This window comes from Ricinus communis, chromosome 1 (genome assembly GCF_019578655.1).
Source record: "Ricinus communis isolate WT05 ecotype wild-type chromosome 1, ASM1957865v1, whole genome shotgun sequence".
Classification (NCBI taxonomy): Eukaryota; Viridiplantae; Streptophyta; class Magnoliopsida; order Malpighiales; family Euphorbiaceae; genus Ricinus; species Ricinus communis.
Genome location: NC_063256.1, coordinates 10,536,435 through 10,557,132, shown reverse-complemented (window position 1 = coordinate 10,557,132; position 20,698 = coordinate 10,536,435). Strand labels below are relative to the sequence as shown.

The window sequence follows — 20,698 nt, the reverse complement described above, 5'->3', positions numbered from 1 at the left end:
TAACTGAATGTTGATAAGCAATGGCTTGCTACGGTAGCATTGGCCTCCTTTTCCATGTCAGATTTTTAAACTAGTTTCAAAGTGACTTAGATTCTTCTACGGTCCATTAGGTATAGATTCATAGAATGTTACCGTTTAACTTAAGTTAGTTTTAGAACAAATTAAGAGAAAAATGAGAACCTTCAAATAGTTGATGATAAATATATGATAAGGAGATCAAAGTAATTATTTGATGGTAAATATTTCATTCAACCATTAAATTCATGAAATATAGAAAAGGAGACCTTGCAATATTTTGTGTAAATATGATAACCTCCACTTCATTTTGCTGCACTTGCATTTTACTCTTCTCTGAAAGAAGCCATTACTTCTTTAATCCTCCCTGCAATACTTGATCAGACTCTCTATCATTTTTGGTTGATGTATGCATTGGTATGGTTGTGTTTCGATGCCAGTCCCCACTCTTCCCACCAGTTTTACGCTCAAGCCTTACATCTGTTATCTGCATTTCCTTAGAAGCAGCCTTGCACATATCATACACTGTTAGGCCCGCAATGGAGACGGCAATCAATGCTTCCATTTCAACACCAGTTTTCCCAGTAGATGAAGACTCGCCTTCAATTTCCGTACTGTAATTGTCTGGATTCAGCATTAGATCCAGCATACACGACTTAGAATGATATTATGACAAAGTGGGATGAGGCTGCTAGTGTGCTTCGCTCCATTTATGCCAGCTATTTTGGCCACAGTAAGAAATCTCCTTTTGCCATTTGGTTGGCTAAAACCATATTGAAGACCTTCTTTCCCAGTAATACCTTGCAAGTAGCATTAGCAGTTCTCTTACTATTTTCTTTGGGAGACACATCCACCATTTGGGCTTCTCCTGAACTGTCAACATGTGTCAGCTCAAGTGCATTTTGATTCATAGAATCAGATATAGACTGGGAGTCTTGAGCCAAAATATTGTCAATAGGACTGAATTTTGGTTCTTGTAGCATATGATCATTATTAAGTGAACCGGAAAAACCACCACCAGAAGGTGGTTCTCCAAATACAAATTCCATTTCCTAGAATAGAACAAGGATTAGGAGCATGTGAGAACAAAATTAAAATAAAATAGAAGTGGATAACTGATTTTTTTGAATGAAATTTGCTAGTTTCTATTCTAATATATTCAAGAAGTTAGAATTAAGAAAGACAACTAAAAACAAGTAATAAAAAGGAATTGATCTCGCTTTTGTTATTCAGTAAACAAGAAACTGGCTCTTGTTCACGACTCAGATAATATTACCTTATTCATCTCAGTGATAGCACTTGCAAGATCATGAGTACTTTTAGCAGAAAAGATGCTTCTTGAGTAAGGCAATGTGACAGCAGCTCGTCTAAGAAACATGGCAGAAAAAATCCAAAATGTGCCCTCTGGCTAGGAATTGAGGGGAAAGTATTACACTTAAGTTTAAAGTAGTATTAGTGGAAAAAGAAAAGAAACAAGATGCAAGAAAATGAGATGAAAGCTCCAATGAACATAAATCACAAGTGCAGTTGCTGCATTGTGTTTTAAGCCATTCCAGGTAAGACAAAGCAGGTGAGTCAAATAGTGGGAGAGTCTTGCTCAGGCATTTTAACCAATATGTGGTGATCGCTAAGTGAGCAACCAAACTTACTACAAAAAAGCTAGCAAACAATGTAAAAGTACAGCAGCAAGCGAAAGGAACAGTTAAGTCTTCCTTTTGCACCTTTGAGGAATGGAATGTAAATTGTGGATTCTGAGGTCGCAACTGCTTAATTGTCTTATACCGAAAGAGTAAATCTAACAAATTCTTGAGGGTTGTAAACTTTGGATTTGGCCTAGGTATTGCAGGTTGATTCGACTCCCTTAAGTCCCACCATGATTCTCTAGCCAAACACCAAACTCATACCTATACCCCTTGATACTATTCAAAGAATCTACTATGATTATACCGTCTCTCCATACAGATCTATCAACTTCAGATCTCAGTACTCGTCTTAAGTTTTTCCCGGCAGGCAGTATTGGCCTAACTCTGGTTATGATCAAGATGGAAGGAAGCTTCATTAGTGATCCTAGTGGTTAATTTAAAATCTAATTCTTTGAGTGCTTCAGCTAAGCAAACTGCAGCCGAGGACTTCCCACTGCAGGGCTGGCCACAGATTACAACCAAAGCCATTGTGGTATTGCAACAAAGCACAGAGATGTTCTCTTTCCACAAAATTGCTTACTGGTTTCAAACATGAGAAAACTGCATCAACAAAGATTCTTGAACTCTACTGAATTTTAAGTTTCTACAATATCTACTCCTACCCAAGTATCTATGATTTCAATTTTTCAGCTGATTTCACATTTTGATACAAGTTTAGTCAGCAAACTAACTGAGAATCTTAATAATGAACCTTCAATTCTTTATTTAAAAATTACATCACCTTCTACCTTTATTTTTTTCTCTGAAAACTACTGATATCATATCCATCTAAAAGCTTAATCCTTTCAGTAAAATAACACTTAGATTAAAAATGAAACAAATTCGATGATGCAGCAAATTAAGATGTTTGTTACTGCAACGGTTAACAAGAATCAAATTCATGAAATGTTTTCGAGAACGCTAATGATAAAGGAAGAAGATTAAAATCTACTTCTTCAATAATCACTTGCTTGATAGAGCAGCCGCAAGTGATGCCCAAGTTTAGGCTTTAATGAGAAAACAATTGTGTTCTGCTAGCTAATAGGACCTAGCTTCTCATAGGAAAGAGGGAAGACAATATAAAACAAACCTGTGAGGTACGCCGTAAAAGTTTGGAGTTTGACTGAAATTTAACGGACAAATATCCCCCCCCAAACTTGTATATATGGACCAAATAAATCAAATTGCAAGTTTTTCAACAAATAGGCCACACAACTTTTGTTTTAGGGCCAAATCATCCCTTAATTTTAATTTTTCTAATATGCATGTAGGTCACTCTCTAATAAAAGAGAGTAAATCATAAATAAAAATATTAAAAAAAATATTTTCTTATTTCTTTTCTATGATTTCTTGTAACATTTATAGCTTCACCTATTTGACTTTCACGGCACCATAACCATCCATCAACCCATGTACCACCACCAATATAATCATTTTTACATTTATTTAAAAGAATTATATGCAAAAGTAAAAAATCGATAACCAAAAACATCAATGATAATACAATTAAAAACAAAGAATTCAGAGTCATAAGTGCACTATATTTCTTTTCCGTCCAACAACAAGAACATCATCTCCATATCAGTCATTTCGTTCTCGTCTTTCATCTCATCAAACGCTGACGGCTGCTTGTAGGAGCTAATGTTGACAGTCACCAGATTTGAGTCCATGAGAAAGGACTAAGTAGGGGGTTTTAGAATTGTTCAAATTAGGGAAAGAAATAGGGGAGTCATCAAGGTTCTCTCTATTTATATTGTGGCTTATTTTATCTTTTGCTCTTTTTTGTTTCTCTTATGCTTCTCCTTGATTGGTTTTGCTGTTTTGTTGTGATTGCAACTGGGTTTAGCCCTTACTGGTGCGGCAAACGTCCGTTGGTTCTCCTCATGTAATGAGGCTATGTTTGTGGAAGGGTTTAGTCATAGCTTTAAGGGGGTTTCTCAGTTCATCATGCTTCAGATTAGCCTGGAGTCGGCCCGCGATATGACCAATCTTGTCTCAGATTATTGGCGACGATGCCGTTTATCCACCAAAGGGAGAAACTTCAAGAGTCTTGTTTTTCCTTTAGCTTTGGGAGTGCCTTGTTAAGATTCCTCTAGTCGTACCCGGCGGTGAATCTATTTCCGTTTGTCAGTTTGTCTATATGCATGGTGGATTTAGGAAATCTTGGTTTATTAGGTCTTCTTGGGTCCTCTTCAAATGCTTGTAGGCCTTGGACTGTTTATTAGCGTATTTTTGCGCACTTTTATTTCTTTCACCTCTTGTATTGTTTGGTCCAAACCCTTTATTAATGAATTTCTCTTCTGATAAAGAAAATGAACGATTATATTACATTTAATAGAGACAAATTTCATGTAGCTTTCGATTAATATTCCACTTAAAAGATACATGAATCTTCAGCTTCTACTTTCGTCAGTAAATGGCAAATCTCCTCAATCTGGTGTGTTAAAGTTCAACTCTGATGCAGCCTTCAATAGTAGTCTGTGTGGACAAGGTTAGTATTGCTATTCTTTGCAAGAATCATTTGGGATCTCTGGTGGATGGCCTCTCTCTGCTAGACTATAAAAGCATCTTCTCCTCTTGCTGCTGCCTGAAGCTTTAGCTATGTAATCACAAGCTGTGAGATGAGCTGAAACGTTTAAAACTTCGTTCGTTAAGTATATATTTATATTTTAACTGATAATCTCATCATTTTTGAAGCTCTTACATTAGCTGCAGAAATTCCTTATGTTATAGTCTATAACATTATTTAATTATTCCATACGATCAATTACAACTGTAGTCACCCTCTTCTTCCTGATTCTTTAGTTGTTTTTATTTTCACGAAAAGCAGGGAGGCAGCCTTGAATCAATTATACATATGTGGGGCGAGACGTGGGGTAGCCACTGCAAATAAGGGCTTAGCTTTCGGCATAGTCATGCCATAAACTTCATTTGTATCGATATCTTCATATCTCAGCCCATCTGGTGGAGACCAATCAAAAGCATGAAAGAGGCGAGCCAGAGCCATGAGCACCAAAGTCACTCCGAGTGGTGCCCCAGGGCACTTCCTCTTCCCTGCACTGAAAGGCAATATTTTGAAATCGGCTCCATGGCTTATCTCTACTCGGCTGCCATCGTCAAGCCAATGTCTCTCGGGCCGAAACTCCTCCACATCAGTCCACACCTTAGTGTTTCGGCCCAGCCCATGAGTGTTGATGAATATACGGGTTTTGGCAGGGATATAATAGCCGTTGATTGTGGTAGCATGTAGGGATTCATGTGGGATCAGAAAGGGTCCAGCTGGGTGCATCCGAAATGTTTCACGTACGACGCAGCGTAGGTAGTTGAGGTGGACCAAGTCTGACTCCGTCACCATTCTATTGGGACCTATCACAGAATCAAGCTCCTCTTGTATTTTCTGAAGGACACGTGGATGCCTGATCACCTCTGCCATTGCCCATTCGTTGGTCACAGCTGAAGTATCTGTTGCCGCAGCTATCATATCCTAACACATTGAGAACTAAAATCAAACATATTTTGTAATGGAACATTAATTAACATGTGAATTATACGGTACCCTAATTTATAATATTTTTATGTATTTACTTAAAAATATATATTTTTAAAGCTTATGAAAAAATTTATTTAAAAAATATTTTAATATCACATATTAAAATATTGTTTATGTAAATTCTTGAAAAAAAAAAATTATATAAATTAGATTTAAATTTTATAGTTTTTCATAAACACGTAATGTATTAAAAGTCATTGCACTATAGAATTCATCTAATTAATATATTTAAATTAAAAAGAAAAGAAGGTGACAATGAAAATTTGAGAGAGAACCTGAATCAAGGCTTTTATCTCTACATCATCCATGTGCTCTTGTCCATCCAACCCTGGTAATGATAATAAAACATCAACAAAATCCATTTCACCTTCTTCAACACTCTCTTTTTCCCCTTTCATTTTTCTGGCTTTCTTGTGTTGTTCAATAATTGTAGAGTGAAAATCATCCACTCTCTTCTCTACTTCCCTCATTTTCTTCTCACACCCATAAGGATCAATCCACCTCCAGAATGGCAAATAATCACCCAAATAAATCACGCCCAAAAGCCTAAACAATTCATGGGTTACGTGCATGAACTCCAAAGCCTCTTGGGGACCCGCGGATTCAGCTCCAAAGTATTGCTTTCCTAGTAACATTCTGGTCACATTGTTCATTGAAAATGCCCCCAGTACCTCCCTCAAGTTCACTGCCTTGCCCGTTCGGGCCTGGGTCCAAACGTCTCGTATCAGATGTTGGGCTTCCTCAGCACGATGCTTTGCAAATGACTCGAGCCTCTTTGTTGTCAGCAGTTGTTCCATACAGATTCTTCTCATTCGCTTCCAATTTGGGCCTACTGGGGCCAACGCCACGTCCCCACACCCGTAAGCAAGATGCACGGCGGCGAGGGTCCGTGGACGGGAGGCGAAGACATCATCTTGGCGGAGGAGTATTTCACGTATGATTTCGGGATCATTGGTGGTGATTGCGTCAACGCTGCCAAGCCGGAGGTAGACTAGAGGCCCATATTTGTTGCATAGGGAGGCTAAGTCTCTGTGAGGTAGATGGCCCAACTGGAGAAGGTTGCCGACTATAGGCCACCTTTGTGGGCCTGGAGGAAGCCTTTTATATTTTTGCATCGGCCACTGGAGGAGATTGGTGATGAGAGCTACAAAAAGAAGGATCAAAGAGAAGTTGAGAAAATCCATGAAGGGTTCTGATTTATTCGACTCAAGAAGAGATCTGATAGGAGAAAAAAGAAAGACTATTGGGTTCAAAGTTTTTTTTTTTTATATAGAACAAAAACACTGATTATAGGAGAACAAATAGTCCACAATCTTTATACCCAGAAGTTAAATTGATATATTTTAGTTTGTGGTGGAGATCATTTAGTTAGTGTGAGTAGATAGTATAGCCCACCAGCCATGGAGTAGATAGCTGGTTAGGCATGCTGTGCATGTCATGATGTCCTACGACAAAACATAGCATTCGTGTGACTTTTTCAGTAATATTTAGTGGACGTACCATCATCAAATGGTTCCATGGTCTAGTGGTCAGGACATTGGACTCTGAATCCAGTAACCCGAGTTCAAATCTCGGTGGAACCTATAAATTTTTTTTTTTATCCCGAGAGTAATAAACAAATTTTTCTTTGTTAATCTTTACAAAACTTATGAATTTGGTGTATAGGCGGGATTCAATCCCTAATTCAATGAGAATTAAGACCCAAAACAAACTTTTTGCTCGCATTATCTCTCTTCTTTTTTCCTAATGGAACCCGAAATTCAACAGAAAATCGAACATTCAGTGCTTGAAATACTAAAGATGGCTGACATGGAAGAGATGACTGAGTTCAAGGTCCGAGTTATGGCCTCTGAGCGACTCGGTATCGACCTCAATAATTTTCAATGTAAGAGATTTATAAGAGGTATTGTTGAGTCCTTTTTGCTCTCTACGATGGAAGTAGTAGCTGGAGAAGAGGGTAAAGATACTGATCCCAATTTTCAACAAGAAGCACAAGTACTGGTGCATGAACAACAGAAAGCAATATCCAAGAAGGAATTTGATAGCGAAGGAAATCTAGTCATTTGCAAGGTTAGAAAGCCTAATTCCCCTACTTATAATAACCCTATATGATTTTGTTATTTAAGATCATGAGACTGTAATTAAAGATTAATCTTTACTAATAACTCTGTGGAAATGAGCTAAACAAAATAAAGTTGATAACAATGACATAGTTCAACCTTCAACTTATAGAGAAACAGAACAGTGCTTTAATTGCTCGTCTTTTGTGGACTTTCTCATCCAAATATTGATTTATATTTTCATTTGGTTCTGATGTAAGAGAATTGCAAAGGGTAAAGATAGAAGCCTTCTGTTTCAAGTACTGTATTTAGTTTTACAAGATGTAGTTTATGAATGTAACTATAATAAGAAGCACAAATATGTCTACTTGTTGATGTATTGTCAGAGGGTGTTCAAGCATGCTGATTCGAGGAAGTGATTCAAATTTACTCTTTTATTCTTTTCCTCTTCAGTCTCTCATGCATTCTGTTCATTTTGATTTAGCTATCAAATAGAAGGAACGTGGTGATTCATGATTTTGTGGGCAAATCTTTCGTATCAATCAGGGAATTTTATTATAAAGATGGAAGGCAGCTTCCTTCAAACAAAGGTGACCAAATGTACACTCCTATCTTTTCTCATTAGTTTGGCAGTCAGAAATCTGTTGCCCTGAGTTCGATATTTGCTAAGCGCATAGTCATATTTCAGCAACTACATTGATGACATGACACCAGTTGTAGAGAAGAAAAGGCTGAGATCTTTCTTCACCTAAAATCATTCTATTAGCATTTTGTGCGTTTAATGTCTTTAGGTTGTTATAATGTTCCAGATAAGTAGACTTTGTAGATCTACTCTTAGTTGGGAAGTTTGTCTGATAGTGCTTTTTTATACAAAAAAAGGTGTAATGGTGCATTAAGATTGTTAATGACATCTCTAATACTTTAGTTTCCATAATGCTGTTGCTGACATTATCTTTTATTAATCTTAATGTCATTTTATTCTCGCTCACTCATGCACAAATAGACACTCTCAGAGGGGCATAGTCACCAATGCAGCATGAAATCCTAGGATCTTACTCTGGTTATGCAAAGTTCCATTTTTGGGACCATGTTTCTGCTCTAGCAAGGCCCTCCACTTTTATGTGTGATGTTCAGGGATTAGCCTGCTTCTTGTATCTGTTGTAGATGTTGGAAAGATATATCCTTCTCTACTCTTTAACTCTTACTTTTGTTCTTCTAGTAATCTGCATGATCCTGAACTCTTTGGTTGCTGCTGCTGTATTTTCAGGAATAAATTTGCCAGCTGAACAATGGCTGTCATTCAGGAAGAGTGTCCCTTTGATAGAGGAAGCCATAACGAAGATGCAATCAAAGCTGAGGTGAGAGTATTGTTCTATATGTGTAATCTGCTCTGATTTGACATCTTTGAAGTTGATATAAATAACATAAAGCACAAATATAGTTCATGTGAAAGGGGAAACTGCTCAATTGCATGCAATTAGGATTTTCAGGTTATTGTAAGTTGTAACTATAAATCATCACCCCGATGAATGGAGCAAGTTTTTTAATTTATATTCTAATATAGGCTGTCGCACACCTTGGCTGGTTTCTTCAAATATTACATCTTCACTCAGAAGCACACTACTGAATGAATTATTAACATAGAGAATACATTCAATGTACTGCAGGTCCAACCCTCAAGGTGAAACAGATAAACAAATCTCTATGATGACTGCTTCTACTCCTTGTGAACTTAATGGGAAAATTTCCAATTTGGCGACTGCCTCACATAACAAACTCAATGGACAAGTCTCTAATTTGATTGACGCTTCTACACCTCATGACCTTAATGGACAGGTCTCTAAATCCTTGCCGACGACTACTTCTCATGAACTTAATAGACATGTCTCTGATTCAGTAATTATTTCTACAATTCATGGAATTGTTCCTGTTGAGATCAACCGTTTTGATGGGAAAAATTATCAGTGCTGGGCACCTGTAATGGAATTATTTTTAAAGCAATTAAATATTGCATATGTGCTTACTGATCCATGCCCTAGTGTTGCTAGAAGACCAGATGTGACTGCTGAAGAAGTTGATCAAGCTAAAGCTGCTGAGCAGAAGTGGTTTAATGATGACTATATATGTCGGCGCAACATTTTGGTTTGTCTATCTGATGCTCTTTACAATCACTATTCCAAGAAGACTAAGAGTGCTAAAGAACTATGGGAAGAGCTAAAATTAGTTTATCTATATGAGGAGTTTGGGCAAAAGAGATCTCTAGTCAGAAAATACATTGAATTTCAGATAGTAGATGAAAAACCAATCCTTGAGCAAATTCAAGAACTTAATAGTATTGCGGATTCTATTGTCGCTGCTGAGATATTTTTTGATGAGAAATTCCATGTCAGTACCATCATATCCAAGCTTCCCCCATCATGGAAGGACGTTTGCATGAAGTTAATGTGTGAGGAGTATCTGCCTTTTGGGATATTGATGGATCGTGTAAGAATGGAGGAAGAGTCACGCAACCAAGGCAAGCAAGTGGAACCTCCAAGTTCTGCATGCTTTGATAATGCCAAAAATCTGGGACCAAGGGTTAAAGATAAGAAGAAGCCAGGATTGAATGGGAAGAGACGAGAAACAGAGCCAGATAACAAGGTGTTGGTCTGCTACTTTTGCGGGAAGAAGGGTCATATTTCTAAGCATTGTCGTGATAAGAAGTTAGACAAGGAGAATCCATCTACAACTGCAGTTACGGAAAATGCTGTTGCAGAAACAAAGACAGAAAACTGAGGGTTGAGCGGCCATTTGACGTAGTTAATGGTAGAAGCAGGGAAATGTAGGACACTGGATTAAGGTCTTGAGGGCTATTCCTTTGAGGAGTTCTGCATTAGACTGTAAAAATAGTTGAGTTGTCTTCAGCCCAATTCCTGAAAGAGCAAATGACTAACTGTAGCATATTAGAGTTGGTGGCAAGATTTTCACAGGATTATCATTGTATGGTATTACAAACTTCAGCTGTACTATTGCTCTAGCCAGTGACCCTTCTAACCGTTGATTTTCTTTTAGTACCCTGCTTGGACGAATGCAGGCCTTGGCTTTTTCCTTTTTACTTATGCAGCGATGTATATATGAGCTCTATCTAATCCATAAGTTGAATTCAGTAATATAATCGCAGCCGAAGAGCAATATAGCCACTGATTTAATCATTTAAGTGATTTTATAATTATATTGATAATTCCATTTTTTCTAAACCAAGAAAAGAAAATCTTTACAAAAAACAGTAGCAGTATTCATGGTCCGCCGCCTGGACAGGACATCAGTAAAGAAACTGTTGAAAGTTAAGACTGTAGCGTCAAGAATCACCAGAAGGAGTTGCCACTTGCCAGCCGTGTACATTAGGGCTACAAATTTTAACAACCTCCACAAAGTAGCCCGGCATCAGTATGATTTACAAAGCCAAAATTAGGATCACAAAGAAATCCCGTCATCCAAAAGATGAAGGTGTGGGCCAACTTTTCTGTAAACTATATCCAACTTTTGTTCATTAGAAGTGGCCTTAGTCTTGTCTAACAATGACTGTTCTCTTCACATATCATCAGCAATATTAAGTTGTTCTTATTTCAGCATCCTAACTAGGGCCGAGCATGGATCCCGGTGATTTCCGAATGAATAAATTGTCTGGGAAAACCGAAAAATCGAAAATTTTTATAACCGAATTGAACCGATCCGAATTTTTTTACTGTTACGGTATGGTACCGGTTCTTTAGTAAAAACCGTACTGTAACCGTACCAGAACCGATCCGTCTTGTACTGATCCGGACCAAACCGTAGAACCGAATTTTTTACATATATTTATAAATAATTATTTATATTATATAAAAAATACATATATTAAAAAAAATAATACATATACTTTATAAAAAATTATTTTATATTTATCATTTATATAATTCAAGCAATTGTTATCGGAAATAAAAAAAATAATACATATTAAAAATAACTATAATATTATAATATACTTTATACTCTATAAAAAATATAAGTTATATATATTAATATGTCACATAGTATATTGATACTAGTAATTTAGTATACATACAATAATACTAGATTTAAAATTTATTTACTATCTAGAAATTTTAGACAAGTTAATTAAAAAATTACTTAATTTAATAAAAAATTGTATAAATTAGTAAAAATTATAAAAGATATTATTATATAAATATAATATTATTTACACTATATTTATTAATAAATTAATTTTTAATTATATAATATTTTTATTTTAAGAATAATAATATTAATTATACTAAAATTATTAATTTATATAAATATTAAAATTAAGAAATAAATATTTTAAAAATAATTTTTATATTATTATACTAATAAAACTTAAAAAATTAAATATTTAAAAATAATTAATTTATTAACTCTTAAAATATTATAAATTAATATTAAAATATAAAAAAATAGATTAAATTATATTTATAAATTTAATTCTTTTTTGAAAATGATCAAACAAAACTTGAGAAAAAATTGTTAAAACATCTTTTAACAATATAGAAGTTCTTTACTTCCTACAACAGCGGAGGTCTTCATTTGTTGTCAATATTGGCTTAGAAATTCAAATAAACCTATCCAACTAAAAGAATCAATAGATGATATTGAAAGCATAGAGTCAGGTAAAATTTCTTTACTTCTTACATATATTTGTTTGTTGTTGATGCTGTTAAGTCTTATTGACGTAATTTTTTACTTTTATTGTAGGAATTATTCAAGATCCTGAGATTGGTGAGTCCCTTATACCAAGATTAAATGTGGAGTGCTAATTTTGAGGGGAGGTAATAATATTCCTTTGCTAATTTTGGACATATATTTTAGTGCTACATAAAGTTTGTAAATTTATTTATTTTAGTGATTGCTATCTGTAAAATATTTTTATGTTTGCAGTAATATATATTTTAATGGTTTGTATTTGAATATTGAATGAATTATTGTATTTGCAAGTGACTGAATTGCGAAACAGGTTGTTTAAGAATGTGATTGCAATTTTAATTTAGATTTTCATGCTACTTTTTTTAGGTTGGTAATCATATTTTCTCTAAATGCATTTTATTAAAGATGAGATTAAAGTTATATTTTTTAAATCTTTTAGAACCGAAAATAGCACCGAACCGAACTGTATTGAACCGTAAAATTGGTACAATACGGTATTTGATCCTTTTATATTTGGTACGGTACTGGTACCTTCAATTTTAAAATAACCGAGATTTGGTATGGTACTGGTGATTTATAAATAACCGAATTGGACCGATCCGTGCTCAGCCCTAATCCTAATCCTACCTTCAATTTGAGTGTAGCTCTCAGGAAACTTAGATCCTCTGGAAATTACTGGGAATTTCACCTCTACTTCTTTCCTAGAAGAAGATGGAATGGATAGTTAAAAATAATCAAAGAAAAATAATAACAGAGCACATCAATAAAACAAGATAAAAGAGCATAAAAAGAAAAACTTGAAATGCAAGTCCATATACTTTTGAAAGAAAAGTATATAAATTTTTTTTATATCAGTGGGAAATAACTTAACAGCTACTCAATTTTGGACTTACATTGCCAAGAGCAAAGACACCGTTTCTCTTGATTATCCCACCATCTAAAGACTCAGAGAAAAGGGTATAGAATAGTGTCTCTCTAAGACCATATCCATTGGCAGTGAGGCAAATTGAATTCTCCCTGTCCAAATTGGTCATGTTCATCTCAAAATCTAGAAAGCCAGTAGGGCACATGCCATTTGGTAACTTTGGCTTTATAAGATCAAGCTTCTTATGTGGATCATCAGCTATAAAACCACTAGCAGACGGCCTGTTAACAGGCAACTATACATGGATTGAGTACATAAATAAAGATTATAAGTGGGTCTCTTGCCTCAAGTCTTCCAGGCAAATCACAAGAAATCGGCCATTGATTTTCCTTCCCATGGAAGCTGCAAGGCCATGTAGACCAGTGCTGCTGTTTACTTTGCCTTCTTCATCATATTTCTCTAATAACTTTACACCTTCAACCGTTCTACAGACTATAGCCAGCATTGTCTCCAGTCCCAAGTATTCTGAGAGAAACCTGGTTTTATGGTATATTAAGAAAATATATAATGAAAATTGAAGGTTTGCAACTCGTAGTTTTTAGTTCATGGAAATAACCAAATCAAGGTATCTGGAAAACATTGCATACGGCCCTGCTACAGTATATGCATAGATCTGCAGATTACACATTTCAATTCATCGTAATTCAGCAGATCCAAGATGTGATACGGCTTTAAAGAATGTCTGATGGTATGTATTTGCTACTTCCAAACAGAAAAACCAAAGAAGAAAGGCACTGCAAGAATCCACCAAGACCTTATGACAGACAATACTCAATGGCCAAATGAAGAGGTTCCTCTTCTAATAAGATGACAAAATAATTAAAAAGAAAAGAAAAAAGACTGACCAATTAAGATTATCACCATCAACACTGGCAAGAGTAGCCACTTTACCTAGCACATCTTTGGTCAATGGCAAACTTGATGCCTGAACTGCATGACGAGTTTTCAGTTGGTAGACAATGGCAGCTGCCGTTATCTCTTGCTTCAATATTTCATCTGCAGTTTCTTCCTCACTGTGAAAAGCACCATTCTTGGTTGTCACTGCCTTAAGTGCATTTGTGGAACGATACTTCCCAAGTATCACAAAAATCTATGTCAGTGACAAGTGATAATATCTATGAAAATATACATTCAAATTGAAGAAGTTATGGTAATTCTTGGTATTCAACCTCAATAGTTTGTTTATGTTTAAAGGTATACATTTATTCCTTCCTGAATTATTAACCTATAGTATTTATTTAACCATCGACATAAAGATGTCATTCTTGATAATTAATAAAGTTACTTACAATTAACAAAATTGCAACTAAAAAATTTGCCCCACTGTCATTCCTATAAAGCATTGATGTCTAGAATTAAGGTAAAGGGAAAAAAGGGCATACCCTGTAAATCAAGAATAGATTTATCCAAACGGCTAGCCTCTGATTGTAAAAATTTCAAGTTGTCTTCATGTCGTTTCTTATCTTTCCTCAGTCTCTCAGCTTCATCCTACAATAAATTAACCAATCAGTAAATGCTTGCCAGAGGACTACTGCTCAAACTAATGTAGCAGAGTGCTGAATCAGAAATTCAGCATTTGGATAAAACAGACTAAAAATTAACAAGCAACTTGATTGCTTAAATTCTTGCTATGCTGTTGATATTAGATTACTATTTGAATGCCTTAACCCGCGACTGTAAAATACCACTACTCTTAATATTATTTTATTTATTTCTTGAATTGAAGACGGGGCTACGCCTCTTTTTTTGGAACCAATATGGCTTCGGCGGCCGATCCGAGCAAATATGGGGAATTTATTTTAAAAGTTAAAAATATTTTAAATTAAAATGTTAACAAATAATTAAAGTTAACAAACAATTAAGTTTTTTTTGCTGAAAAAAAGAAAAGAAACGAAAAAGAAAAAGAGAACCCTTGAATTGAATTCCAATACGTTAATGAGACTAGAACCCTAAAAATAAAAAGAAGCAAATAAAAACCATTTACAATGGCAAAAGTCTAATAAAAGTGACGAAGAGCGAAGAAGAATTATATAACGTTGTTGTGGGGTTGAAGCTGTTGGAGTTAATTAAATTAGTGTTAGATATTTTAGTATGTTCTGTTATTTAGTTAGCTGAATAATCCATTTTCTTTAGGATTAAGTTGTTTCCTAGTCAAACTAGACCACGTCACTAGGCTTAAAACGTGGATTAGAATTTGCATTTTTCTGTTATTTCTTATTTTTACTGTTATCTCTTGTAAGACTATCATCTTCTCTTTTTTTTTTCAAAAAACAAGTTAACATCTGGTATCAGAGCCAATCACAAAGGTCTGATCATCATAGGAGCAGCAATCTCCTACATTAATATTGAGAATATGACAACCGAGAGTGGATTAGTACAAGCAGCGATTTTGAAATTCGATGGGCACTACGATCACTGGTGTATGCTCATGGAGAATTTCATGAGATCAAAGGAATATTGGTCAGTAATAGAGAATGGAGTTCCTGCTGTAGCAGAAGGAGAGCAACTCAATGAAGCACAAAAGAAAATTTTTGAAGATGCAAGATTGAAAGATATGAAAGCAAAGAATTATCTATTTCAGGTCATTGATAGATCAATTCTGGAAACAATCTTGAACAAAGAAAAAGCAAAAGGTATTTGGGATTCCTTGAAGCGAAAATATCAAGGCACTACATGGGTACAACGAGCACAATGTCAAGCACTACAAAAGGAATACGAGCTGCTTAGCATGAATGAAGGGGAGACTGTAAATGAGTACTTTGCTCGTACTCTCACAATCGTCAACAAGCTGAGAATCAATAAGGCAAAGATAGAGGATATAGATGTCATTGAGAAGATTCTATGATCCATGACACCCAAGTTCAACTATGTTGTATGCTCTATTGAAAAGTCAAAAAACTTGGATGTTATCACTATTGATGAGTTACAAAGCAGTCTTCTAGTGCATGAACAGCGAATGAAATCTCAGGTTATGGAAGAGCAAGCACTGAAGGTTACTTTTGGAGAATCTTCGAGAGGAAGGGGAAGAGGTCGAGAAGGAATGCGCGGCCGAGGAAGAGGTGGAGGCAGGCGTAGCATTGACAGATCCACTGTTGAATGTTATCATTGTCACAAACTTGGCCATTTTCAGTATGAATGTCCTAGCAAGGAATCTGATGAGAAAGCAAACTATGTAGAAAGTAATGAAGAAATGTTGCTGATGGCATATGTGAGTGACAATAATAGCAACAACGAGGAGTTTTGGTTTTTAGATTCTGGCTGCAGCAACCATATGTGTGGAAAGAATGAACTTTTCTCCTACCTTGATGACAATTTCAAGGAGAAAGTGTAATTGGGAGACAATTCAAGTATGGATGTGAAAGGCAAAGGTACTGTACCCATATTAGTAAATGGTTATGTGCAAATCATTACTAGTGTGTTCTATGTTCCAGGATTAAAAAATTGACTATTGAGCATTGGTCAACTAGCTGAGAAAGGACTTGAAGTTCTCATAAAAAAAGGAGTGCAAAATTTTTCATCCAGATAAAGGGCTAATTATGGAGATCGCGATGTCGTCGAATCGGATGTTTAAGTTATCTGTTGTGACACAGATAAAAGAGGAGAAATGTCTCAACTCCTTCATGGATGACCCAGCTCGAATGTGGCATTGTAGATATGGGCATCTAAGTTTCAATGGATTGAGACTTCTTTAACAAAAAGGGATGGTGAGAGGGCTTCCATACTTCGACACTTCATCAAGAATATGTGAAGACTGCTTGGTGGGGAAACAACAAAGAAATTCTTTCCCTCGACAAAGTACATGGAGAGCTTCACAAATTCTTGAATTGGTGCATGCCAATATATGTGGACCAATCAGTACCATATCCAACAGCAACAAAAGGTATCTGATCATTTTCATTGATGATTTTAGTCGAAAATTTTGGGTTTATTTTTTGGTTGTAAAATCAGATGCTTTTGTTACTTTCAAACAATTTAAGAATCGAGTTGAAAAGGAGAGTGGCTTAGCCATTAAAGGTCTTCGAACATACTGTGGGGGGGAGTTCACTTCGCTCGATTTCACTAATTTTTGCAGTGAGAATGGCATTCGAAGACAACTAACAGCTGCCTACTCTCCCCAACAAAATGGTGTAGCTGAGCGCAAAAATAGGACGATCATGAATATGGTTCGAAGCATGATTTCAGAAAAGAAAGTTCCCAAAATATTTTGGCCAGAAGCTGTCAATTGGACAATTCATATCCTTAATAGAAGTCCAACACTTGCCGTGAAAAACAAGTGCCCAGAAGAAGCATGGAGCGGACTCAAGCCATCGGTAGCATACTTTAAAGTTTTTGGGTGTGTAGCTCATGCTCACATTCCTGATTGTAAAAGAACGAAGCTTGACGATAAGAGCAGAAGATGTGTTTTTCTTGGAGTTAGCGAGGAGTCAAAAGCATTCAGACTATATGATCCTATCTCTGAAAAGATCATAGTAAGTAGAGATGTGGTGTTTGAAGAAGACAAAAGTTGGGACTGGGAAAAAAGTCATAAAGAAGCTGTTCTAGTTGACTTAGATTGGGGAGATGATGGTGCAAATGCAGCAAATGGAAATGAAAGTAAAGTGGAAGCTAGTGAGAATGATGATAATGAGGAAAGAGTAAGTGATAGCTCAAATGAAGAACATTCTTCCAACTCAAGTGAAGATCTCGCAGCTCAACATTTGCAGCCTCAAATCACACGACAACCAGCTTGGATGAGAGATTATGTCAGCAGAGAAGGTTTATCAGATGAAGAAGAAGAGACATCAAATTGGGTCATGTTTGCAGCAAATGATCCAATTTCCTTCGAAGCAGCACAAATTGATGAGAAATGGAGAGCAACAATGGATACTGAGATTGAAGCTATAGAGAAGAATGAACTTGGGAATTGACAGATCTTTCTACTGGTGTAAAGAAGCTTGGTGTCAAATGGGTATATAAAACGAAGCTCAGTGAAAATGGTGAAGTAGAGAAATACAAAGCACATCTGGTTGCAAAGGGTTACACCCAAAAACATGGTGTAGACTACACTGAAGTCTTTGCCCCTGTAGCACGCTTGGAAACAATTCGATTAGTGATCTCTTTAGCTGCTCAGAAGCGGTGGAAAATTTATCAGTTGGATGTTAAGTCTGCGTTCCTGCATGGAGAACTTGGCGAAGCGGTTTTTATTGAGCAGCCACCTGGGTATGAGAAAAATGGTGCTAAACAGAAGGTTTACAAGTTAAAAAAGGATTTATACGGACTGAAACAGGCACCTCGAGCCTGGTATAGTCGAATAGAGTCATATTTTAGTAAGGAAGGTTTTCAGCGATGTCCTTATGAGCATACCTTATTCACTAAAGTTAGAGAATGAGGTAAAATTCCGATTGCTTGTCTTTATGTTGATGATTTAATTTTTACTGGAAATGATGAGGAAATGTTCATTGAACTTAAAAGTTCTATGATGCGTGAGTTTGACATGACAGACCTTGGAAAAATAAGGTATTTCCTTGGTATAGAAGTACTATAGAGTATAGATGGAATTTTCATTTGCCAAAAGAGGTATGCCCAGGAGGTTTTAGCAAGGTGTAATATGGATAATTGTAATCCAGTCCAAAATCCAATTGTTCGAGATTTCAGACTCACAAGGGATGAAAATGGAGCAAGAGTAGATAGTAGCCGTTATAAGCAATTAATTGGCAGCTTAATGTATTTAGCTGCCACCCGGCCTAATATCATGTTTGTCGTGAGTCTTTTAAGCAGATATATGGAGCAGCCAACTGAACTTCATTTTCAAGTTGCTAAAAGGGTGTTAAGATATATAAAAGGAACATCTGAATTTGGCATATTTTATAAAAGGGGAGGAGATGCAGAGCTGATTGCATTTACTGATAGTGATTACGCTGGCGATTCTGATGATAGAAGGAGTACATCAGGTTTTGTTTTTCTGCTGAATTCAGGGGTGGTTTCTTGGTCTTCAAAGAAACAACCAATAGTCACTTTATCTACCACTGAAGCTGAGTTTGTTGCGGCAGCTGCTTGTGCTTGCCAAGCAGTTTGGTTGAAGAGAATTTTGCAGAGTTTTTATTATGTTTAAAGTGGTGGTACAACGATTTTCTGTGATAATAGTTCAGCTGGTGCACTCTCAAAAAATCCTGTACTACATGGTCGAAGCAAATATATAGATGTTCGGTTTCATTTTCTTCATGAATTAACTAAGGATGGAGTTGTGAAGTTGGTTCATTGTGGAGCACAAGAACAAGTTGCAGACATAATGACCAAGCCATTGAAGCTAGATTTGTTCATTAAGTTTCGAAGTCTTCTGGGTGTCTGTGCCGCTTCAAGTGTAAACTGAACTGCAACCATGTTCAGTTTATGGGGAGGATGTTGGAGTTAATTAAACTAGTATTAGATATTTTAGTATGTTCTGTTATTTAGTTAGCTGAATAATTCTTTTTCTTTAAGATTAAGTTGTTTCCTAGTCAAACTAGACCACGTCACTGGGCTTAAAACATTGATTAGAATTTGCATTTTTCTGTTATTTCTTATTTTTACTCTCTTATAAGATTATCATTTTCTCTTTTTTGTCAAAAACCAAGTTAACATCATATATATATATATATATATATATATATATATATATATATATATATATAAAAGATAAAGAAAGCAGCCTCCCTCTCGCTATCTGCAATTTCAACAGATTATTGGCTTCTGTTAAAAACAATATTTTTTGCTAATCCAAAAGCTTTCCTCTGTGGAAACCGGGACGCGCTAGTTGCTTAAATTTTACGGCATCCCAAGAGTGGGTCCGGGTGGGCCCTTGGTTAAAAGGGTCCCACTTCTTGTTGGTACGAGTTCCACGCCCACGCGCAAGCTATTTGCTGTCGGTAAATGACGAGCCTATTTTTGGGCCGAAATTCTATAGCTTAATTATAAATTGATATATGTATGCAGTTTTTTGGTCTTTTTCTTAGTAGACATGATGATGACTTCGTTAATTAGAAATGTCAAATGACAAAGCAGAAATTAACAAACTTGGAGGACTCACCTGCCAAGCATTACAATCAAACACCATTATTTTTGGCATCCTTTCTAAATGGCTTCATTGTCAAAAAAAATTATATACTTTACATTCATTATTAAATTTATATAAATTATTTAAATTTTTAATTTTAACATCAAAATGTAATATTAATTTAAATTTTAACTTCCGATAGAATTATCAATAAAATTTATTAACGTAAAATAAACTCTAATAAAGAAAAAATTGGATTAGCACTCTTACTATTAACATATTATCATTTAAATATATAAGATTAATGAAACTATAAAATAAAATAAAAAAGTTAATTTATATATTTAAATGATAATATTTTAGTAATAGAACGAATCAATAATTCTAATATTGATTTAGTTCTTTTTATTATAGTGGGAATTCATGTTAAACCAGTAGATTTGACAGATAATTTTAAATACTAAAATTAAAATTAATATTAAAATATAGTATGTTAAAATTAAAATTTTAATACTAGATTTATAACTAATGTAAAGTTTATGATTTTTTTGGCAATTAAATATTTATAAATTGTGAAAAGAGGCTAATTTTTAATTCTTTTCAGAAAATTAATTATTTTAATTTAAATTATAAAATAAAAAATATACAATTAATGACTGCTTCAGTGAAAAAAAAAATTAATGTTTATATAAGTTTTAACTTATATACGAATTAGTGTATTTAATTAGAATTTTAATGTTTATATAAGAGAAT

At 35.2% G+C, this 20,698-nt stretch overlaps 5 protein-coding genes and 1 non-coding gene across 6 annotated transcripts; 3 read left to right on the top strand and 3 right to left on the bottom strand.

The window, feature by feature from the left end:
- Positions 1–175: 175 nt before the first annotated feature.
- LOC8263511 (cyclic pyranopterin monophosphate synthase) lies at positions 176–2,817 on the bottom strand. The gene is given in 5 exon segments (XM_015721873.3): positions 176–663; positions 666–755; positions 758–1,067; positions 1,292–1,423; positions 2,669–2,817. Coding segments are annotated over 4 exon segments (801 nt in total). The 5' UTR covers positions 1,394–1,423; positions 2,669–2,817; the 3' UTR covers positions 176–364.
- A 1,510-nt stretch (positions 2,818–4,327) lies between these two features.
- LOC8282130 (cytochrome P450 703A2) lies at positions 4,328–6,529 on the bottom strand. The gene is made up of 2 exons (XM_002523288.3): positions 5,523–6,529; positions 4,328–5,181 (listed from the first exon to the last, which is right to left on the bottom strand). Exons 1-2 carry the CDS (start codon positions 6,429–6,431, stop codon positions 4,543–4,545), a joined length of 1,548 nt encoding a protein of 515 aa, XP_002523334.2. The 5' UTR covers positions 6,432–6,529; the 3' UTR covers positions 4,328–4,542.
- A 137-nt stretch (positions 6,530–6,666) lies between these two features.
- LOC107261594 lies at positions 6,667–10,456 on the top strand. The gene is made up of 4 exons (XM_015721861.3): positions 6,667–7,317; positions 7,792–7,897; positions 8,575–8,665; positions 8,975–10,456. Exons 1-4 carry the CDS (start codon positions 6,994–6,996, stop codon positions 10,080–10,082), a joined length of 1,629 nt encoding a protein of 542 aa, XP_015577347.1. The 5' UTR covers positions 6,667–6,993; the 3' UTR covers positions 10,083–10,456.
- On the top strand, positions 6,759–6,830 carry TRNAQ-CUG. The gene has a single exon. It is a non-coding gene; the product is annotated as a tRNA-Gln (tRNA).
- Positions 10,457–12,805: 2,349 nt separating the features above from the next.
- Positions 12,806–15,181, bottom strand: LOC8263509 (protein DEFECTIVE IN MERISTEM SILENCING 3). Its single transcript, XM_015721867.2, has 5 exons — positions 15,158–15,181; positions 14,317–14,421; positions 13,779–14,017; positions 13,218–13,409; positions 12,806–13,154 (listed from the first exon to the last, which is right to left on the bottom strand). Exons 1-5 carry the CDS (start codon positions 15,179–15,181, stop codon positions 12,875–12,877), a joined length of 840 nt encoding a protein of 279 aa, XP_015577353.2. The 3' UTR covers positions 12,806–12,874.
- A 3,339-nt stretch (positions 15,182–18,520) lies between these two features.
- Positions 18,521–19,282, top strand: LOC125369746 (secreted RxLR effector protein 161-like). Its single transcript, XM_048372658.1, has 2 exons — positions 18,521–18,987; positions 19,057–19,282. Exons 1-2 carry the CDS (start codon positions 18,521–18,523, stop codon positions 19,280–19,282), a joined length of 693 nt encoding a protein of 230 aa, XP_048228615.1.
- Positions 19,283–20,698: the final 1,416 nt, after the last annotated feature.

Coding starts and splice junctions, on each gene's coding strand:
- LOC8282130 (XM_002523288.3), bottom strand. CDS start 6,431: ATGGATTTTCTCAACTTCTCTTTGATCCTTCTTTTTGTAGCTCTCATC. Junction 5,182..5,522: donor AGATAAAAGCCTTGATTCAG/GTTCTCTCTCAA, acceptor TCAATGTGTTAG/GATATGATAGCTGCGGCAAC.
- LOC107261594 (XM_015721861.3), top strand. CDS start 6,994: ATGGAACCCGAAATTCAACAGAAAATCGAACATTCAGTGCTTGAAATA. Junction 7,898..8,574: donor GCAGCTTCCTTCAAACAAAG/GTGACCAAATGT, acceptor CTGTATTTTCAG/GAATAAATTTGCCAGCTGAA. Junction 8,666..8,974: donor AAGATGCAATCAAAGCTGAG/GTGAGAGTATTG, acceptor AATGTACTGCAG/GTCCAACCCTCAAGGTGAAA.
- LOC8263509 (XM_015721867.2), bottom strand. CDS start 15,181: ATGATAGTCTTACAAGAGATAACA. Junction 14,422..15,157: donor TAGTCTTACAAGAGATAACA/GTAAAAATAAGA, acceptor AATTTATTGTAG/GATGAAGCTGAGAGACTGAG. Junction 13,410..13,778: donor GATGGTGATAATCTTAATTG/GTCAGTCTTTTT, acceptor CCATAAAACCAG/GTTTCTCTCAGAATACTTGG.
- LOC125369746 (XM_048372658.1), top strand. CDS start 18,521: ATGGATAATTGTAATCCAGTCCAAAATCCAATTGTTCGAGATTTCAGA. Junction 18,988..19,056: donor TGTGCTTGCCAAGCAGTTTG/GTTGAAGAGAAT, acceptor CTGTGATAATAG/TTCAGCTGGTGCACTCTCAA.